Raw genomic sequence first — 21,606 nt, forward strand, 5'->3', positions numbered from 1 at the left:
CAGCCTCCCAAGTGCTGGGATTACAGGTGTGCGCCACCGCGCCTGGCCGGGTCATACGCTTATTAGGCAAATCAATGGGGCACCCTTCCCTGTGGCTTTTTGACTCAGTATTGCAGTTATGAAGAGCCCTTTCCATATTCACAGGAATGAAAACCAGGCTGATGTGTCTTGGCCTTTTTTTTCTCCTCTCATATTTTTAGTACTGCAGATAGGATCCAGGGGTGTTCTACCTTGGAGCTACACCCCCAGGCCCTTTAATTTTTTTTAATTTATTTTTATTTTTTATTTTTGGTGGTACTGGGGTTCTGGAAGCCCTTCTACGTCCGGGCTACGCTCCCAGACCTATTTTATAATTTTTTATTTGGAAACAGGGTCTCTTAAGCCAGAGCGGCTGTCTTCGAACCTGCGCGATCCTCCTGTCTCCGCCACCCAAGTGCGGGGATGACAAGCGTGCGCCACCATGCCTGGCTAATTTTTTTTATTTTAAAAAAGGATCTTGCTGTGTTGTTGAGGGCCTCCCTAAGTAGCTGAGGCTGGCCTTGAACCTGCAGTCCTCCTGTCTCAGCCTCCCAAGTACTGGAATTATCAGCATGTGCCACCAACCTAGCTTGGCCTTTGGAAGAACCTCCCTCTTCTGGTCCTGCTGAGGGCCTCAGTGCCTGCTGGTTTGGTGCTCCTGGGGTGCTGTACTCTGTAAGAGTCGAGGGCAGCCCAGTGCTCAGGACGCTGAGCTTTCCGAGTGCCTTCCAGCCCCGCGGGTGGCGGCCCTGAGCCTGCCTCTGCCTGTTACTTGTGTGTAGTGACTTGGTGGGTCAGGAATGACCTCGCGTAACCAGCATGGCGGTGGTGCTGTCAGCCCCAGCACCGGGCCTCCTGGCTGTAGGTAGACATGGACGAGTGCTTTGTAAAAACATGCTGTTCGTGGTTTTTTGTTTTTTGTTTTAATTCTATGATTTTGTATCCTAATCAGCTATGGAAAGTTTTTATTTGGGGTGGGTCTTTTGATCTTTTAATACCCCCCCCCAGTATGAGGGCCATTCTACCTCCCCAGCTGTACTCCCAGCCCTGTTTTTTATCTTTTATTTTGAAACAGGGTCTCACTAAGTACCTGAGGCTGTGAACCTGTGATCTTCCTGTCTCAGCCTCCCAAGTACTGGGATTATAATATGCTCCACCACTCCCTGCTTGTTGTTTTAATTTTTAAAATATTTGTATTCACAGGTGGTGTTTGCTGGTTTTGTTTTCAGAATAATTTCTTGTCCTGAACCTAGGTTTTTAGAGCGATTTGTAGGACGCTTTTCTTAAGCTGGGTGTTCTACGTTCTCTTATTTGGACACAAAAATGTTGAAGTGGGACTGTTAGTCCCAGGTCATTTCACTCATTGTGAGGGCATGAGTGTGTTCCTAAACTTGAGTTCAGCTTCACGGGTTCTGCATGCCTGCCTGGCACCCAGACACTCTGCTTCTTGTCTGGGCGCCCACCCCGCCCTGCCGCCGACCCCGCTGCTGCAGCAGTCACTCCCACTCTCCCCCTTGGTACTGGAAATTAAACCTACATTCAATTCTACCTCTGAGGTATACTCCCAGCAGTTGCTAAGTTGTTGGGGTTGGCCTCGAACCTGCCATCTTTCTCCCAAGTAGTAGGGATTACAGGCATTTGGCTACTGTGCCCAGTTAGATATACATTCTACCCCCGCCTTTTTTGGTGTGTGTGTGTGTGTGTGTGTGTGTGTGTGTGTGTGTGTGTGTGTGTTACTGGGGCATGAACTCGGGCATTCTGCTTCCAAGGTACACCCCCAGCCTCTCTTGTTTCGAAACAGTCTTGCTAGGTTGCTGAGGCTGTTTTTTTTTTTTTTTTTTTTTTTTTTCTTGAGGTACTGAGGGTGGAACCCAGGGGGGGCATTCTACCTCCAAGCTACACCCCCAGTTCTGTATTTTTGTCTTTTGTTATTTTTTGTAGCAGGGTCTCACTAAGTTGCGAAGGGCCTCGCTAAGTAGCTGGCTGAGGCTGTTCTTGGACCTATGATCTTTCTGTCTCAGCCACCCAAGTATTGGGGTAACAGTGTATACCACCATGCCCAGCTAACTATACATTCTTTTTCTCTTTTTTTCCCCCTTTTTTGTAGAGGTTGAACCCAGGAGCATTCCACCTCTGAGTACCACCCTTAGTCCTATTTTAGTTTTTATTTGGCAACAGGGGCTCACTAAAGTTGTGGAGGGTCTTGCTAAGTTGCTTGAGGCTGGCTATGAACAATCTGTGATCCTCCTATCTCAGCCTCCCAAGTACTGGGATTACCAGTGTGTGCTACTATGCCTGGGTTAGCTATAAATTCTGGGGTTCCTGGAAGCCCTTTTACCTCCAGGCTACACTCCCAGACACCTATTTTTTATATTTTTATTTGGAAACAGGGTCTCCTAAGCCAGCGACGCTGGCTTCGAACCCGCATGATCCTCCTGTCTCCGCCTCTCAAGTGCGGGGGTTACAAAGCTATAAATTCTTAATGCTATTTTTGTGTGTGTGGTTCTGTGGATGGAGCCCAGGGGCATTCCACCACCACATCCCCAGTCCTGTTTTTTATTCTTGATTTTGAACACTGCCTCACATAGTAGCTGAGGCTGGCCGCAAGCTTGTGATCCTGCTGTCTCAGCCTCCCATGTCCTGGGATTATAAGCGTGAAGCGTGAGCCGCCACGCCTGGCTCTTCATCCTACTTTCTCTTTGTTTTGTTTTGTTTTTTTGTACCTTGGCAACTTTTATCTCTATGGAGCTGCGTGTTCTGAACGTTTCTGCAGATGGACCCCCGCGGCATTTGGTCTCCGAGTTCTCTCCCACTTGGCACACTGCGCCCACGTTCGTCCGTGCTGTGGTGCATCCTGGCACTGCGCCCTTTATGACCAAACAGCATTTCAGTAGACGCCGTGCCACGTGTTATCGTCCCATTTATCAGTAGATGGACACCCGGATATTTCCACGTTTTGGGGATCCTAGGTAATTCTGCTGCGAACAAGTGTCACTGTGCAGGAGTACGCTTCCGTTTTTCTTAGTACAGGCCTGGGATTGTGGTTTGGGTCCCGTGGTGCTTCTGTCTGTGTTTACTGTGTGGAGGAGCCAGGGCAGGCCTTTCCCCAGCGGCCACCCGGTCCTCACAGCCGGCGGGGCGGGGTGCCTCTGGTCGCCGTGTGGCTTCATTTCAGTGCCGCCCCGCCAGGCAGGCCCATCTCTGGTCTTGGCGTGCACTTCTCTGATGACTGTCATGGTGAACATCCTTTCCTGTGCTTGGGAGTCGTTCCTCTGCCCTCCCGGACAGATGCCTCTTCCTACCCTGCCTCCTTTCAATGGAGTGATTTGAATTTTCCCCACTGACTTGTTTGCGCGTTTAACGTACTGCGGGTGCACAGTTCCCATCAGCTGTACGTGGTCCACAGACATTTATGCTCCCCATGGGTGGCCCTCTGCCTCCTCCACGGAGGCTCCTGTACCCCGGCCTGGCTGTCCTGCTTGCTTTGTCCCCATCCCCACCCTCGCGCTCAAGGGCCCCGCCATCGCCGCCATCACCTGTCGTCTTGGGCCTCCTGTGCCCGTGGCGGCCTCCTCCCCAGAGCCTGCGAGAGCTGGGTCTTGCCCTCCAGGCTCTGTCGCTCCTGCCCTGCCCCACCACCCCTCCTCTCTCGGCGCCCCACACGCCCTCTGCAGCCTCGCTGGCTGGAAGCTCTGGGAGCCCCTGGAGCAGGGGGCCCCTGCGAAGGCACGGTCTAAATTAAAGAAGAGCCGGGCGTGGTGGCGCACGCTTGTAATCCCAGCATTTGGGAGGCTGAGACCTGGAGGATCGCAGTTCGCAGACAGCCTCAGCTACTTAGTGAGGCCCTCTGCAACTCAGTGAGACCCGGTTTCAAAATAAAGAATAAAAAATAGGGCAGGGGGTGTAGCTCGGAGGTCAAATGCCCCTAGGTTCCATCCCCAGACCCGCAAAAAATAAAGAATAATAAAAAATAAATAAATAAATAAATAAATTAAAGAAGAGCCCAAATGGCCGGGTGAGGAGGCGCCTTGTGACCCCAGTACTGGGGAGGCTGAGACAGAGGGTCAGGTTTAAGGCCACCCTCAGCAACTACTAGCAAGACCCTCTGCAACTTAGTGAGATCAAATTTCAAAATAAGAAGTAAAGCAGGGCTGGAGATGTCGCTCAGAGGAGGAATGCCCTTGGTTTGGTCCCGAGCCCCACACACAGCCCAAGTAGGTGAAGGATGTTCTGTAGTAGTTCATGGGTCAGGTGACTTCTTGTCAAGATGTTCCTTCTTCCCAGTGATATTTCCTGCAAGATTCTCTGTGGACAATAGTAACAACAATTTTCAAAAGGAAGAGCAAAGTTAGATGACTTAATACTACCACATTTCAAGGTTATCTCAGAGGCCACGTAGTAATTCAGGATGTTTGTGGGGTCCATGGTACACACCTGTAGTCCCAGTACTTGGGAGGTTGAGACGGGAGGATCACAGGTTGGAGCTCTGAAGAGCCTGTTTCAATGAAAAATAAAAAAGACAGGGAGTATAGTTCAGAGGTAGGATGCCTCTGGGTTCATTCTACAGTTCTACCAAAAGAAATCCAAGATGTTTATATTGATCTGAATCAGGTTAGAGTCCAGAAATACATTTGGTTAATTATTTTCATCAGACCCAAGGTAACTAAATGAGGAAAGGATTTTCTTTGTAACAAGTGGCTTATCCATACCTAAAAACAAAAATAACAAATACAAAAATTAACTCTAGAAGAAAATGTAAGAGACAGTCTTTATGGCCTTGAGTTACACAAAGATTTCTTCTTTAAGACAATGAAAGGCAAACAACAGAATAGGAGAAAGGACTTGCAGAGTAGAATGCCTCTGATAAGGGCATATCCGGCGTGTGTGGGGAACAGCACAGTAACAAGGCCCGGAGGCAGGTGATGACAGGACGCACAGCGGGCGCACAAGTGTTTCGTGTCCTCGCAGGGAACAAATCCAAGCCACCGTGCGGCGCCGCTCTTACCTGCCTGGAGCGAGCCAGGCGAGGGCTGGAGCTCGGGAGTTTTGAGCAGCCAGCCACTGTGCGACGCAGAGGTGGTCAGTGTGCGGGCGGGCCTATGAAGTTAGACATAACTCTGCCGTTGAACCCAGCAATCCCGCTCTGGAGCATCTGCCCCAGGACTCAGCCCCCTGTGCACGTTCACAGCGGCCTTTTGGTTTGTGCCCTCAGCCCAGAGTCGGCCTGAGCGTCTCAGCTGCCGAGCGGATGGGTGACAGCAGGGCAGGGACACAGCACTGGTCCTGTGGAGCGTGTGCGTTTCAGATCCTCAGAGAAAGGCCAGCCCTTAAGGACCTTTCTGTGGTTGGGTTTATGGAAGGCTCTAGCAGAGGCAAAATGGGAGTGACGGCGCGCAGACCAGTGGCCGCCTGGCCTCCGAGTCAAAGGGCCTGAAAGCGTTCAGGCAATCAAAGTGCTGGTACTGCCATTTCTTAAAAACTGCAAACACGTCACTCAAAAAAATTGCAAGTTTGGGTGCTGTTACCCAGGTCCTAACAATACGTTGTAAGGTTTCCCAAAGCAGATAACAATGAAATGTCAAAGAACTTACTAGACTTGCTAGTATATTGAGAGTTGATACATACCTATAGGCTTATTTATTTATTTATTTATTTATTTATTTATTTTTGTGATACTGGGGATGATTTCATTTGGAAACAGGGTCTCACTAAGTTGCTGAGAGCCTCACTCAGTAGCTGAGGCTGGCTTCAAACCTGTGCAATCCTCCTGTCTCAGCCTCCCCAGTGCTGGGATTACAAGCGTGCGCCACCGTGCCTGTCTTGCTACAAGCCTATTTAAACAAAACAAACATCTGTCTTTACGTGTGGGGGGTGTTGGGACTGAATCCGGGGCATTCTACCCTTCTCCAGCCCCGTGGGGTCTCCCAGAGTTTCTCGGCCTGATTTAAATTTGTGACCTTCTGGTCTCAGCTTCCTAAGTATTGGGATTACAGTACATGCACCGCCATGTCTGGCCTGTGTGTTTATTTTTAGTTTTGCTTTATTTAGTATTTGCATTTCTAATATTAAGTTTCATTTTCTAATTATCTTTGCAAAGGAAAGGGCTTAAGTCACAAACAGCATTTTTTTGTTTTTTTTTTGTTTTGTTTTGTTTTGGTGGTACTGGGGTTCCTGAAAACCCTTCTACTTCCGGGCTACACTACCAGACCTATTTTATATATATGTATATTTTTTTGGAAACAGGGTCTCTTAAGCCAGCGCGGCTGTCTTCGAACCTGCGCGATCCTCCTGTCTCTGCCTCCCAATCTCAGGGATTACAAGTGTGCGCCACCACGCCCGGCAAAAACATTTTTTACTTTACATTAAACGTAAAATACAACCTAGTGCAACTAAACGCAACCACTTTCCCTGTTTCTATATCAGTTGGGGGCCCTGGGCAAAGAGGCGACTACCTTACTTAGAGGGTGCTCCTCGAGGACTCGGGCAGGGCGGGGCAGCAAGCTGCACAGCACGTCACCTGCCAGGAGTGACCTGGCGCCAGCGGCCACCTGCTCACCCAGGCACAGAGCTGGTCACGGCCACCGCCGGCCAGGAGCGCTGCCGCCGCCCTCACCCCCATGCACTGCGCTGGCCGAAGAACCTGCGGGGCCACATGGCAGCAACGTCGTGGCCATGTTGGTGGGCAACAGGACCACTGCGGCCATGCCCGACCAGACCCAGACCTTTGCAGCCAGGAGCAGCTTGGCCTTGGTGAGACCTCTGCTCTGGGCTCCATCGGTGTGGAGGAGATAGTGTACCACAGTGAGTCAAGAAGCACATTGCCACTGTGCAGCCTACGACGGGTCCCTGCAAGCTGCCTGCTGCCGGCGGACAGAAACCAGCCAGCCGCAGTGCTGCCCGCGCCTGCGACCGCATGTGTCGCCATGCCAGCGCACGTTTTCCTCCCTGGCCTGGTGACCCGCGTGGCCGCCCTCTACAAGAAGCTCTCACGCTGGCTAGCCGGAACCTGCTGCCGACCCCATGCTGCCTCTGCCTGCTGTGGGCACCTTGGCAGGGGAGGGAGGTCGGCAGGGTTGGCTGCGGGTGGGGACCAGCCGTGGACCAGCTCCTCCCGTTTTCCGTAGCATGCTCCAGGGAGTAATTGCCTTCTCCCAATCTAGCCGGCCTGCCCAGCTGGGTCATCCCATCCAGAGCTCCTTCAGGCCACCCTCAGAGCCAGGCCCACGGCGGGCAGGTGGACACTGCCTGCATACCGCATCCTGCCCAGGCCGGCGAGGCCTCCACGCTCCCGGGTGCCGGAGACTCCAGCGGCCTCCTCAGCAGATGAGAACCGGGTGCTCAGCCCTGCGGTGCCGCTGCTGTGACGCTGAGCCAGGAGCTTGGAGTCTTCGGAAGACCTCTCCACACAGCGGAGGCACTTTCTTTGGATGGACAGATCATGTTGTGTTTTTACCCCCAGTTAAAGTATGTTTGTGGGTGATTGTGATCTACGTGGCGTATATACTATATATATGTATACTTCTGTTTAAATGTGCCCGAGAAGCCGGGCGAGGTGGCGCACACTTGCAATCTCAGCACTTGGGAGGCCGACACAGGAGATTGCAGGTTTGTGGCCAGCCTCGGCGGCTTAGTGAGGACAGGACCTCCGCAATTTAACAAGAAAGAGCCTCTTTCAAAATAAAAAACTGAATAGGACTGGGGGTGTAGCTGAGGTAGACTGTCCTTGGGATCAGAAACGCGTACACACGTCAACACAAACACGCACACTTCACAGAATCCTGTCACCAAAATAAATCCTATTGTAAATCCCCTTGAGACTGGCTACGTGTCCACAGGATAAAGCACCACATAGTACGCACGCTAGAGGCTCTTCTACGTGCCCCTCGGGCCTCACACACAGTCAGTCCTTCGCGTGACCCTGTGACGTTGTGCTTGCCTGTCCCCTGGCTGCTCTCCCCAAGGCAGGGCCGGGTGGCAGTGCCCTGGGGAACAGTGCGTGCGAGCCCCCTGCACACAGGCCAGGGAGCTCCCGTGCTGGGTTAGGAGCGGCCGGGGAAGGGGTGCTGGCTGCCGAGCTCGGCGGGCAGATGGCGTGTAGCTGTACTGTGAGCACCTTGCAGAGGGCAGCGTTAGCGGGTTGAGGTGGAGCACTTGTCTTTGGTGTTGCTTAGCCCCTGAAAGATGTAGGGGACACTGATTCTAGGAGCCGGTCATGTTGCGCTGGGGTGGGGCCCGATGGAGAGGGTGGCCACAGGAGCAGGGCCAGCAGACTGCAGCCAGCGCTGCCCGCCACCCGTGGCGCCCTGTGAGTGGCCGCACCCCGGGGGGTTTGCCCACGTTGGCTGTTTGCATATCCAGTGATTTCTGCTTTTGCCATGCTAGCCTCCCTTTCTTTGTTCTGTGTGGTGACGTCTCCAAGCACTGTGTGCCGCGTGGCGGGTGGCATGTCGGGGTCTGAGTGGTCAGCTGCCAGCCAGGTGAGGTGGAGGCCGCCATCACAGCCCCTCCTGGTGGCATGCTCGCCGTGGCAGGGCTCCTGTGTCCCTGGACGAGCCTGGGGTCAGGAAGAGTGGGCCAGCTCAGGGCTCCCATCCTTGCCGGCCTGGTTGCCTGGGGCCTTCCGTGCGCACCCCGGCGGGTGGGGGCAGTCGCCGTTGGCTGTCTGGCACTGCGTGGATGTCCGTATCGGCAGATGGTTCAGGAGCGTTCTGGAGGCCTTTAGAATCCCGCGTGAGAGAGGAGGAGCGTGGGTTCACGGCCAGCCTCAGCAACTCAGCCCCTCGGGAACTTAGTGAGACCTTGTTTCAAAATAAAATGGGCGGGCGGTGTAGCCCAAAGGTAGAATGCTCTGAGTTCAAGTCCCAAATGCTAATAGCTAAAAGGGAAATGCACTGTCGTAGGAGGTAGAGAGCCACTGTTCAAACACAGAGAAAACATGTTCTGAAGAGACACACTTGCCCTTTTTAAGAGGAAATTTGATGTTGTCTTACACTCTAAATCACGTCCAAATACAAGGAGGCATGCGCAGCGGCGGCCTCCTGGAGTGCGCCTGCCCAGCTGTGCAGGCCCTCCTCCTCCCCGTCCCTTTTCAGCAGCACAAGTACTGTGTCAGCCTTAGAGGAAGCAGGCAGGTGGAGAACGAGCCTGTGCTGCAGTCACGGTGTCGGCGGGCCAGCCTTTTTCTGGAGGCTCCGGGGTGACGGCTCCTGGGTCCCGTCCAGCCCAGCAGCTGCCCACATTCCTCGGCCTGCAGCCCCTCCCCGTCCTCAGCCTGCGCGCCGCCTCCCGGTGCCCTACCTGCTTTGCTTCCCCTCTCACACTTAGGACCCTGTGACCACTGGTCCATAAACACTGCCCAGGACGGTGTGCTTAGACCAGCCTCCCAGCAGCCTGAATGCCAGGCAGCCGTGGACGGCATTGGGAGGCTCTTACCACGGACCCCAAAGCCCTCGTCACATGTGCTCCCCGCCCTCAGCCTGGTGACCGGCCTTTGTCTGCTCCCCGCCACTCAAACGCCCAGGTCGGCGGTGGCACCTTGTCCCGTGGAGCACCGCTAAGTGTGGGCTTTCCAGGTGTGTTCAGTCATTGCACTTACTCTGGGAGTTTCAGGGCACCTGAGCACAGCAGTCGGGGAGCCCGTGGTGGCCCTGGGCTCCTCGCGGGCTGCAGTGTGTGCTGGGGTGAGGGGTCTGTCCTCAAGCTTGTCGAGGGTGGTAAAGCTCCTCTTCTTCTTCTTCTTTTTTTTTTTTTTGTGGTACTGGGGGTGGAACCCAGAGGCTTTCTACCTCCGGGCTATACTCCCAGACCTATTTTATACTTTATTTGGAAACAGGGTCACTAAGTTGCTGAGAGCCTCACTAAGTAGCTGAGGCTGGCTTTGAACCTGTGCAATCCTCCTGTCTCAGCCTCCCAAGTGCTGGGATTATAAGCGTGCGCCACCACGCCCAGCGTGAAAACTCTTCTAATCTAGCAGGCTTTAGCAGCCAGGCTGGGCGCACCAACTGAAAAGAAAACCCACTCTCTGACCTTGAGAGCGTGAAACACTTATGGGTGCTGTAGGGCTGAGACTTGACAGGCGGGTGTGAGCAGGCACTGCTGGTGTGTCGCCCACAGCACCCTGTGGGGGTTTCTGGGCCCTGCATCAGGCTTGCCTCGCTGTGGGGCCTTTGCTCACTGCTGACGCCCTGTTTGTCTCCCCAGGTCCGGGCCCACCAGCTGGTCCTGCCCCCCTGCGATGTCGTGATCAAAGCCGTTGCTGACTATGTCCGCAGCGTCCAGGACCCCTCTGACCTGGACGCCATCGCTAAAGATGTTTTCCAGCATTCACAGGTACAGGCCCAGGTGCACAGGCTCGGGCTTCACACGCTGCCGTGGCCAGGTGGGAAGGGGCTCGGGAGGGGCGGGCTGACTGGCTGCGTCTGAGCCCTGGGCTGCTGGGCAGCCCCAAGGCCGGGTGGTCTCAGTCACTTGACCTGCTTGTCCAGCCCAGGCAGCAGGTGGCGGAAAATAGAGGGCACCAGTTCTTTTTCTTCACTTCTAACATCTGTGTTCCAGAGTTTCCAGAAGATAAGCTGTATCCCATCGGTCAGGTGGGATTGTGAACTTCTGACTTGTCTGTCCCCTTCAGGTGGTGGTCAGGGGCCTTCCGTTTGGGGAGGAAGGCACAGTCTTGCGTTGGTAGGATAGTTTGGTGAGGTTTGGGCCCTGTCTCTGGGCAGGCCCCTCCCGCCCCGCATGCTCCATTCCCTGGCTGCAGGGGTTGGCTCAGCCTGGGGTCCGGCGATGGGGCCCGGTGAAGGCAGAAGCCGAGGGCCTGGACCGGGCTGCTGTGGCTCAGCGCCCTGCTCTCCCAGCCCCTTGCTCTAACAGAGCTGATTTGGAGTCGGAGTCTTCAGTAATAATCTCTTGATTTTTTCCTCCTGAAAGTTTTAATGTCATCCAAAATTCTTACCTAACTTGAAAGGCTTCACATTCTTATAACGTGCTTATTGTAAAATTCTGCTCATACACACGCCTAGTGGCGTTACTAAGGTTCTGTACGTCTGTTTCAGTCTAGAACAGATGACAAGGTCATTCGGTTTAAGAGAGCAATTGGATATTACTCAACGACTAGTAAGCCCGTGCCACTTCATCCGCCACATCACCTCGGTGAGTACGCGGGCTGCTGGGAGCGGCATTCACCCGTCGGTATCCAGGGGCCAGAAACTGCCCACCGAGCCATGTCGATCTGTTCTGCATTTACCCTGATCAGTGTCACCGAACTTCCTAGTGACCCGTGAGGTCTGGAGGACAAGAGTAGACCGACAGGCTTAGAGCAAGACAGCGCTGAGGAGGCAGCTCGGAGGACGTGGCGGGTGTGCTGTGTCTGAGCGACACAGGCGGCCTCTACATCTGTGACCTCCTAAGTGCAGTGCCTGCCTGCCTGCCTGCCTTCCTTTCTTGATTTACTTGTCAAAGGCCAGATTTACTGTAGAAATTTGAAATTGTTGTCTGCAAGTCATTGCGAGCTGTTAGCTGAAGCCTGCTTGCATCGAGCCTCGTGGGAGGCTGGGCCACACGGAGCCTGCTCCTCCCCAGAGCAGTAGGTCCGAGAAGCACTAGCCAAGCCTAAACCCGTGGTGCCACTGCCTAGGAGCCTCGTGGTGACTGGACTTTTCTTGGCTCCAGGAGTCTAATTCCTGTGTTGACAGAGTCCCTGAGCAGTCCTTTACTGTGATAGCATTCCTCCAGGGCCTCTGGCGTGGGCCACCTGTGTGCCAGGCCCTGGGACACAGCTCGGGATGTGCTGGCCCAGGTGGGGATGGGGAGCGCAGCTGCCCAGCCATGTGCCCGCCCAGCCTCTCCCTACTCCTGCAGGCAGTTGTCTGCCGCCTTCTCGTTTCCCTGCTGTGCCCTTTCTTGAGGAAGATTTAACATGAGGCCAGACTGTGCTTCAGACTCCACTGACTTCCTGTCCTACTTGGGCTGAGCCCCTGTGCCCGGTGTCCTGCGCCTTCCTCTTCCTGGGCCCTGGCTGTGTTCCTCCCCGTCCTCCCACCCCAAGAGTGCAGGACTGGGGCAGCTGGGTCTTGGGTGTCCCCAGTGGCTGGACCCTTGGCTGAGTGTTTACTTCGGGCGTCAGTGTAGGCTGTGGTTTGGGATCACTCTTGGGGGGGCTCGAGGGCTGGCAGGAGAGGTGTATGCTACTACGTCGGGTGATGTCGGCGCCCTCCTCACACATGGGAGCGCTTTAAGTTCTTGTTGGGATGATGGAGACAAGGCTGGCTTCAGTGCCGGGCCTGGCACGCGCGGCCCACACCCCTGACCTCGTCCCACTCTGTTAGCGTGGTGTCCTCAGGCAAGACACGGAGGCGCGTGTGCAGAGCTTCCGTGCGGGCGGCGCTCGCTGGCAGGTGCTGCCGCTCTCGCTGTTTGGGCTGGTGGTGAGGAGGGCGTCCTCCGAGCGAGCTAGTGACGGGACGCTGACATGGGTGTTGGGAAGCAGAGTTGCTCGCCAGGTGGGATGGCACCCTCAGGTGTCTGCCCATATCGCTCCTCCTCTAGGAGTTTCTCAGCACTAGAAGGAATGCCTGCAGCTGGGTAGCTTTATAAGGAAAAGAGGTTTATCTAGCTCACAATTCCGGAACTTCAAGGGCTTGGCCCTGGTGTCAGCCGGTCCTGGAGGACCTCCCCGCCAGTGGGACCACAGGGCAGGAGTATGTGCGTGGGAAGCAGCCCAATGACCAGGTGACCCCACTAAGCCTTGTCTCTTGAAGGTTCTGTTGTCTCACCACCAAGCTGAGGCCCAAGCCTCCAGCACCGCGAGCCCTGGAAGAACTGTGCCCGCGCGCACTACCGGGGCGGCCTTTTTGGCAGCGGTAGTTGAAGCAGTTGATACAGTAGGACTGTGAGTGCAGTCTTCATTCAGGAGGAAAAATAGCTCCGGCGTGGTGGGCGCGCGTGTCATCCCAGCACTCGGGAGGCTGAGACCGGAGGATCGGGGTTCGAGGACAGCCTCAGCTACTTAGCGAGGCCCTCCACAACTTAGTGAGACCCGGTTTCAAAATAAAGAATAAAAATAGGGCTGGGAGCTGGGCATGGTGGCACACACTTGCAATCCCAGTACTTGGGAGGCTGAGACAGGAGGATTGTAGGTCCGAAGCCAGCCTCAACAGCTTAGTAAGGTTCTCAGCAACTTAGTGAGACCCTGTTCCCAAATAAAATAGAAAGTAGGTCTGGAGGTGTAGCATGGAGGTAGAAGGCCTCTGGGTTCCATCCCTAGTACCACACACACACACACACAAAAAAAAACCTAGGGCTGGGAGTGTAAGTGTAGCTCAGAGGTCAAATGCCCCGGGGCTGCCTCCCCAGTACTGGGTGGGTGGGGGGGAGGAAAAATCATGGGAAAACAAATGCGGAGGAAATGCATTCAGCCTTTGCCTGTGGGTTTTCCACCCCAGATTCAACCAACTGCGAATTGAAAATAGTTGGCAAAAACAAATTATGTATATACCAAACGTGCATCATCCCTCAATGATACAGCAGCAGTTAGCATAGCATTTACCTATGTTACTGCGTAATCTAGAGGTGATTTAGAGTATAAAGAAGGGAGTATAAGCCGGCGTGGTGGGCACGCTTGTCATCCCAGCATTCGGGAGGCTGAGACTGGAGGATCGCGGTTCGTGGACAGCCTCAGCTACTTGGTGAGGCCCTCTGCAACTCAGTGAGACCCTGCTTCAAAATAAAAAGAATAAAAATTGGGGCAGGGGGTGTAGCTCGGAGGTCAAATGCTGCTGGGTTCCATCCCCAGACCCACAAAAAAATAAATAGAAGGAAGGGGTGTAGAGTATATGTGAGTACTTTGTCATTTTATAAAAGGGAATTGAGCACGTGTGGATCTTGCTATCTATAGGCAATCCTGGAACCAGTCATCCAGGTCTCCTGAGGGCCAGTCTTCACCTAACAGCGTTGATCTGGGCTAATAACGTCCATTTTGAACACTTTTTAGATAAGCAAAGTGAGTGTTAGTTGAGTTTTAAGTCTTTAAGACTTAATTTAAAAATATGGGATGTTTTACCCAGTGCTTTTATGTTGTTAATTCATCATTAGATGACGTTGTAGGTAAATTATTTTTTAGGTAGAATTCACTCAGAGTTAAGTTTTATTCTAACTACACAGTGGTTTTGGAGGCCGGGGTGGAGTTAGTAAAAGATTTGGGATGGTCAGTGGTGTTTCAGACAGGCTGCCCAGTGACTCCGTGTAAGTCCTTCTCTAAAGCGTTTCCTGGTGCTCATGGCTGTGACAGAAACCGTTAATTGTCTGCTGAGGGTGCGTGGGCGCGGGCCCAGGGGAGCCAGGCTGGGTGTGCAGAGCCCCGGTGGCTGTGGGTGAGACCAGAGGGAGAAGAGGCGAGGTGAGGAGGCAGGTTTGTCTCAAGCCACATACCGGAGCTTTGAAGCCCACGCGGTTTTTCCTGATAACTGCAGCAGCGCCCGCGGTGCGGAGAAGGCTCTTAATGATTCTGGCCTTTTCTGCTCCTGGAACCTCCCAGGGACACCAAGAGGGTGAGGAGGAGCAGCATGGACCTGGGGAGTTGGGCCTGGGCGTGTTTTTATAGGAGCCTGTGTGCAATTGGCAGGCAGGTCACAAGTGTCCTTGTGAGCCGGGTGTAGTGTGCGCACAGGCATGCACGCCCACATGCCGGTAATCCTACTACTGGGAGGTTGAGACAGGAGAGTCACAGATTCGAAAGGCCTGTGCACACCCCTCAGCACCTCACCCTGGGCCAGGCTTCCTCTCTGGCCTGGCGCCCCTCCTGGCGCCTGCGGACTGCTGCTCGCGCTCAGCTCCTGCCTGGGGACCTCTGGGCCTCTGCAATGTCAAGGGCAAATGGATCCCCACGCAGTTCCTGAGTAGCGATGGAGGGGTGTGGACACGGTGCGCTTCTCTCTCAGCAGGGAGCGGGCGCCCGCTCTGCTGTGTTTCGTTTACTGTACTGTGTCAGACAGAGGCAGCAGAAGGGCCTGTGTGGGATCTGGCTGGCCCGGCTCCTGCAGGTCTCAGTGGAGGCTCTGCTTTAACACCGCTCCTTACAGACCTCCGTTACCTGTGGAGCGCAGCCGCAGCTCCGGGGCGGGAGAATTCGCGGGCACCCAGCAGACTGCGGGCTGCTGCTTTCCTGGTACGTTCCTAAGGAAGCCCATAGTAGTTAACACTTGAAGTTATAAACGCTGACAATACTGTCATTAGATGCACTTGCCGTAGTTTTACCCTCCTGCCTAAAATATTCCTGCCTTGGAAACCTTTGGTGTTGTACTTTAACGTTACTTGTTACTTGTTTGTTCTGAGGAAATGTGCCTGATTTTGGGGAGTTTTCAGCTGGTAGTAGCCAAAAGTAGAAAGTACAGCAGACCCTGTACATTGACTTAAATGTCAGAGCTTGGCTGAGTTTTGTAAAGCTCTTTGCCCCAAATCCGGCTGTGACTCAGAATCGCCCGAGACGAGCCTTGAGCATCCTGGGTGTCTCTGATCCGTGCCCCAGGTGCAGCCTCCGCGGGCCTCCTTTGCGATCAAGGTGCCTCTGTGCAGGTGCGTGTGTGCGGGGCGTGGCCGCGCGTGCCCCTGAGCACACACCCTCCGTCGCTCCGTTCCCGCCGTTTGCACCACAGCTTCCTTTGTTGTACAAGGGGGCGCTGTGCCAGGTCTGCCGGGAGCGGAGAGCCAGGCCGTGGCATTCAGAGCTTGTCTCTGCAGTGGACTCTGCAGGCAGCTGCGAGTGTGCGGCTGGGCTTGGCTCTCGGGAAGCTGTGGGCCCACGGGTCAGGACGGCCCACCAGGACGGGGCTTACAGTCCTGCTCGTGCCTGTCTGGTGTGGCTTAGGAAGCCTCCAATCAGCTCTGCGATGGAGTGTGCTTTCAGAGAGCAAGAGGGAGACCTGGGGGTCTGTTCCCTCTCTGGCAGTGGGTGCATGAGAGGGTGATCGTGGTCTGCACGCCCCTGGACCAGTGCTGCTCAGATCAGGGGCTGGAGGAGCACTCCTGTTGCTTCTAGACGGGAAGTGCGATCTGGGGGGGTTTGGTTTTGTTCTATTTTTAAAGGAAGCTGAGAGCTGGGCATGGTGGTTCACGCCTGTAATCCTAGTACTTGGAGGGCTGAGACAGGAGAATTACAGGTTCGTAGCCAGCGTTAGCAACTTAGTGAGGCCCTCTACAACTAAGGGAAACCCTGTTTCAAAATTAAAAAATAAAACAAACAGGGCTTGGTGGTGCGTGCTTGTAATCCCAGTACTTGGGATGCTGAGACAGGAGGATTGCAGGTTCCAGAACAGCCTCAGCAAGTAGTGAGACTCTCATCAACCTTGTGAGACTTGTCAAAACTAAAATAAAATAGGCCTGGGTGTATAGCCCAGAGGTAGAACGCCCTTGGGTTCAGTCTTCAATACCAAATAGAACAAGCCTGGGGGTGACGTTCAGAGGTAGATGTTCCTGGGCTCAATCCCCAGTACCACAAAAGAAGAGAAAGAATAAGAGTAAGAAGCTGGGAGGGCCCACTGGGGCCTGTGTCCTCTGAGCGCCCGGAGCCGGGTCCTGGGTCCTGGGCCCTGGCGGGCTCCCCGTGCCCCAGCCCCAGGGTGAAGCACCCCGTGGCTGCACTCGAGCGTCCCCAGCAGCTCACCTCCCGGCCTCCGTGGCCTCCGCAGTCTCCCTCTCGGTAGAACCCAGGTGCGGATGATTCCAGACCTGCCGCGCATGTTGGCTTCCTGCTGTTGTGGCCGGCTGTTCTATGTGCGTTTCTATTTCCCAATAGAATTCTGGTGGAAATTCAAGCTAGTGAGAGAGTACTGAGTAGGAGATGCCACTGTGCATCAGGACAGGAGTATGAAACCGAGCTTTTGGGGAGCGTGGCGATCCCACGAGTTTCCCCCGTGACAGTGGTTCAGCTGTGTGGCTTTAGAACGGTGCCAGGCGTAGGCGGCAGCTGGACGCCTTCCTTAGGCTGGAACTTGCTCCCCAGCTGACACCTATGTGTTCAAAGCGTGTGGTCAGTGTCAGCTCTTCTGTGCTCGCTGGGATTGCAGTCAGGAGCGGCCTCAGTTTGTTTCTCACAGTTCTGAGGTCCGGTGGTGACTTCTGAGGGGGCTAGACACCTGGGCCAGGGGCTGGCTCCGGGGTGTCCCTGGGCGATGGCCTTCTGTTCACAATTGTTTTGTTATCTTCTTCCTGTGCGCTGATGAAACAGCCAGACCAAATCCGTTTGGAATGCCTGGGATGGTGCCGCCCTACGCCCCCCCGCAGATGCTCAACATTCCACACGCTGCCCTGCAAGCCGAGCCCGCGGTAAGGCGCCGCCCCGCGGCGGGTGGGCTGTGGACCCGGGTGGACGTTCTGGGTGGACGTTCCGTTGGAATGAACGCTAATACGGTTGGTTTCTTAAATCCCCGGATTGACACTTGAGTTAGATGCAATGTCTGTCAAAGCAGAAATTGCCCAGATGAGCCCCGACCCACCAGCCTCGCGCGCTCACCTGTGCCCATGCTTCAGGTCCCGCAGGTGCCCAGCCCAGGGCGCGTCCCGGGCCAGGGTCCGTACCCATACGGCCTGGCCGAGCCAGCCCTCCCTCTGGACACGAGCGGGAAGAACCTGGCCGAGCAGAACAGCTACAGCAACATTCCTCGTGAGGGGAAGCACACGCCGCTGTACGAGCGGGCCTCGCCCATCAACCCGGCCCAGGGCGGCAGCCCCAACCACGTGGATTCCGCCTACTTCCCCGGCTCCTCGACATCGTCATCCTCAGACAACGACGAGGGCAGTGGAGGGGCCACCAAGTGAGTGTGCGTGGTCGCGGCGCTCCCAGGCCTCTGGCCCAGGGCTCCCTCTGCCTGCAGACGCCCAGGTGTTCTACCAGAGGGTGTCTGCCGCAGGTAGGTGCTGCCCTGCGCTGGAGCCTGGGCTCCTGGCACGCAGGTCTGCCCTCTAGCCCCGCGCCAGGGCTGGGAAGCCTGCTGTGAGGGCTCGGGGGACCTGGTGTGGAGGCGAGAAGAACTTTGGGGTCTCACTGAGTGTCGCCGCAGCCCTCACGCACAGCAGCCCCTGCCGCCCCACTAATAGCACCCTGGGTGAAGGCCTCTGCGTTTCCTTCCTCCTCTAAGCTCAACAGCTCAGAGTACGTTCTTGAAATGCCACCGTTTGCCCAGCTCAGACCATGGGAAGCTACCTGGACCCAGGCCGGAAAGCTTTCTGAGGGGGCATCGGAACGCACAGATGTGCAGTTTGTTAAACAGATTCAGTCGAGGAAATCTTAAATGTGCACTCCCCTTTCTTTAAACGCTCTCATGTTAAAAAGTCAAGAGTTGGATTCCCTTTGGGCATGTGTTTCTCTCCTGGGCTTGGGCTCCATTCTGCAAGCTGAGTAATGTCGTGTCTGTGTCTTGTGGGGTGGGATGTTGCCAGCTCCGAGCTGGCATGAGAGGTTTCAGAGGGAGTCTCCAGCTCTGCCACGCGTCCCTGCAGCCCGAGATGCTTCCCCTGTCCTGTGTGTCCACGGCGAGAGGGCAGCTGTCTGCTGGCCCTAGGCAGTGGTCACTGCCGAGTCCTTTCCCCTCGGGGCAGCACAGAACTATCAAACTTGTAAATGTCCATTTGCTGTAGGTACAGTCCTAAGACTTCAAGATGGACTAAAGAGCTGTAAGTTAGCATCCAAGCTTTTAAATTAACCTTACGCAAGATGATAAATTTAAGACTTTTTGGACAAAGTGTCTGGGAATCTACATTTTTTCTCTTTTATTTTGCAGTACTGGGGATGAAACCCAGGGGCATTCTACCTCTGAGCTACACCTGCAGTCCTATTTTTATTATTTTTATTTTATTTTTTGAAACAGGGTCTCACTGAGTTGTGAAGGGCCTCTCTAAGTAGCTGAGGCTGGCCACAAACCACAATCCTCTGGTCTCCGCCTCCCGAATGCTGGGGTTACAAGCATGCGCCACCATGCCTGGCCTAAGCATCTGCATTTTATTTTATTTATTTTTTTTATTTTTGGTGGTACTGGGGGTGGAACCCAGGGGCTTTCTACCTCAGGGCTATACTCCCAGACCTATTTTATATTTTATTTGGAAACCAGGTCTCACTAAGTTACTGAGAGCCTCACTAAGCTGCTGAGGCTGGCTTCGAACCTGCGCGATCCTCCTGTCTCAGCCTCCCAAGTGCAGGGATTACAAGCGAGCGCCACCATGCTCGGCAGAGAATCTACATTTTAAATAAGTGCCCTGTGAGTCTCATGGGCTCATGGAAGTCTGGAAGCAGCTGGCCGAAGGTGCAGGAAACCCTTCACTCTAGAATTCTGAGGCACCATGTGCTTTCTTTAAAATTCACTTGTGTCAGCGAGACCGGCAGCCTGCTCAGTGTAGGTCCATCTGAATAGGAAGTAAATACTATTTGTGTGTAAAGAAATAACTGGGGATGGAACCCAGGAGTATTCTACCTCCGAGCCACACCCTCAGTCCTATTTCATTCTTCCCTTTGAAACAGAGTCAGTCTCACTGAGTTGCTGAGGCTGACCGGGAACCTGCGATCCTCCTGTCTCAGCCTCCCAAGTACTGGGATTAAAAGCGTGCGCCACCAGGCCGAACTTAAATATTCTTTCTAAGCTCTGCAACATTGGCAGAAGGCAAAGGAAGTGCGCTTTACGCTCAGAGAGTGACTGACTGCACTGGCGAGGCGTGGTGGCAGCAAGAGGCCTGGCGTGGCCAGGGCGGGGTGGCCCGGCACGGCAGGCTGCGGGCATTCCCGCTCCGGCGAATGTGCATCGATTTGGCCCGTTGTCTTCGTGAGGGGAGCGATGAGTCAGAGCAGGTGGCATCGCTACGCGTTCCTTTCTTCTCCCTGCGCTCAGTGCTTAGCTGTGGGTAATGCTCTGGGCCGCGGCCAGGGCTCTGGGCAGGATCTCCCTCAGCTCTCGAGCCGCCTGGCGCCTGTACTCCAACCATGGCATGTTACTGAGGGGCATCTTGCTTCTGCAGCCAGGGTTGAATTGCTCTCTGTCTCCTGGTTGTTTGCTGTCTTTATAGCATGAAGCATCACACAGAAGGCGTGGCGCCACGTCGCCGTCAGCTGCGAGACTGGACTGGGCTGTCCGGCTCCGCAGCGGTTTAATTTCCATGAATCCACTTGTGCGAAATACATCAGACCCTTGGGCTCCAGTGCAGGAAGGTAGAGGAGCCGGGTGCGCACGCCTAGGCCTCGGACTGAGCCCTTGACGGAGGCGGGCTCTGCTTAGGCAGGCCTGAGGTACAGCCGGGGTGTGTGTGTGGCGCGGCAGGCAGGGGTCATGGTGGCTTCCAGAGAGTTCTGTCTTGCTGAGAGCATAGTATTCTGTGCAAGTGTTTCATAGTTCTGCCCCCAAAGCTGGCACAGCAGCCATCACCTGCAGCCCCAGTTCTTCTCAGGGCTGAGGTGGGAAGGTCATGTGAGCCCAGGAGTCCCACGCCATCAAGACAGAGCAGAGGCTGCTAAATTAGGATTTACTTTTGGCTTGAACTTGAATTGGGACCCAGAACCTATACTGTGTTGTTTACTGGTGAGCAGAGCAGGGCTTGACGCACAAGGGCTGTGTGCCCTGCGCAGCCCCAGGTAATGAGTGTGAGCTGGCCGACCGGCTGGCCAGAGCCTTGTCTGCAGGGTGGGAAGGGGCGGGGCTCAGCACGCCCAGGCGTCTTTGGAAACGAGCCTGCCCCTTGGGTGCCCTTTCCCTTGGGGCAGACTGGTCTCTGGGCAGTTGAACCTCAGAGTTCTAGTCTGACCCCCGCAGCAGACAGACTATAGAAAGACTTCTAATTTCTAGAGCTTTGCAGACAAGGGACAGAGGCTTTGCAGGCGCCCCTTGAGGAGTCTCTCCTTGCGGAGCCTCAGGACTGCTCCGCGGCCTGGGTGGCTCACTAGACACTTATGGACAGGATGTGATTTCTGCCACGGAGAACAGAGGGGCAGCCTCTCCAATCTAGGAGGCAGTAAGTCAGATGTCCTCATTCCCCCAAGAGTAAATCAGTGACCTTTTTGGGGAGGGGTGTACTAGAGATTGAACCAAGAGGCATTCTCCCTCCAAGCTAGGCCCCCCAGCCAGCCAGCCAGCCTGCCTGCCTGCCTATCTAGCTCTCTATCTAGCTTTATCTACAGAGCCTTGCTAAGTTGTTATGGCCGGCCTCAAACCTGTGAAAACCTGTGATCCTCCTGTTCAGCCTCCCAAGTACTAGGATTACAGGTGAGCACCACTGTGCCTGGCTAGTCAATGGTATTTGTTTTCCAAATGGTGTTGGCGATGGGTAATGAGGACTGTCAGAGAATAAAAGAGCCAGCTAAGAAAGAAAAATGCTTCCTGCCAATTAAAAGATAAATGCTTTTAAATGCCAAAAGATAGGCATGTGCAATTGAGAGTAAAACAGGCATCACTGAACTTGTAAACGGGTACTCACGCTAAGATCAAAGGAGTGACACTGAGATAAAAAGGAGCCTTTGTTTTCTATTATTATTACTATTATTATTATTATTATTATTATTATTATTTATTGGTTTTTTTTGTAGTACTGGGGATGGAACCCAGGAGCATTCTAACTCTG

At 54.5% G+C, this 21,606-nt stretch overlaps 1 protein-coding gene across 1 annotated transcript in view; it reads left to right on the forward strand.

The window, feature by feature from the left end:
• The window catches only part of FAM120A (family with sequence similarity 120 member A), a gene marked incomplete at both ends in the record, with an annotated part of 92,271 nt that overhangs the window by 32,240 nt on the left and 38,425 nt on the right, over positions 1 to 21,606 (forward strand). The window contains 4 exons of the mRNA XM_080709038.1: positions 10,219 to 10,347; positions 11,070 to 11,166; positions 17,237 to 17,334; positions 17,539 to 17,822. Of these exons, the coding sequence (XP_080565164.1) occupies positions 10,219 to 10,347; positions 11,070 to 11,166; positions 17,237 to 17,334; positions 17,539 to 17,822 (608 nt within the window). The remainder of the gene's footprint in view (positions 1 to 10,218; positions 10,348 to 11,069; positions 11,167 to 17,236; positions 17,335 to 17,538; positions 17,823 to 21,606) is intronic.

Source organism: Muscardinus avellanarius (genome assembly GCF_963383645.1).
Source record: "Muscardinus avellanarius genome assembly, chromosome: 13".
Classification (NCBI taxonomy): Eukaryota; Metazoa; Chordata; class Mammalia; order Rodentia; family Gliridae; genus Muscardinus; species Muscardinus avellanarius.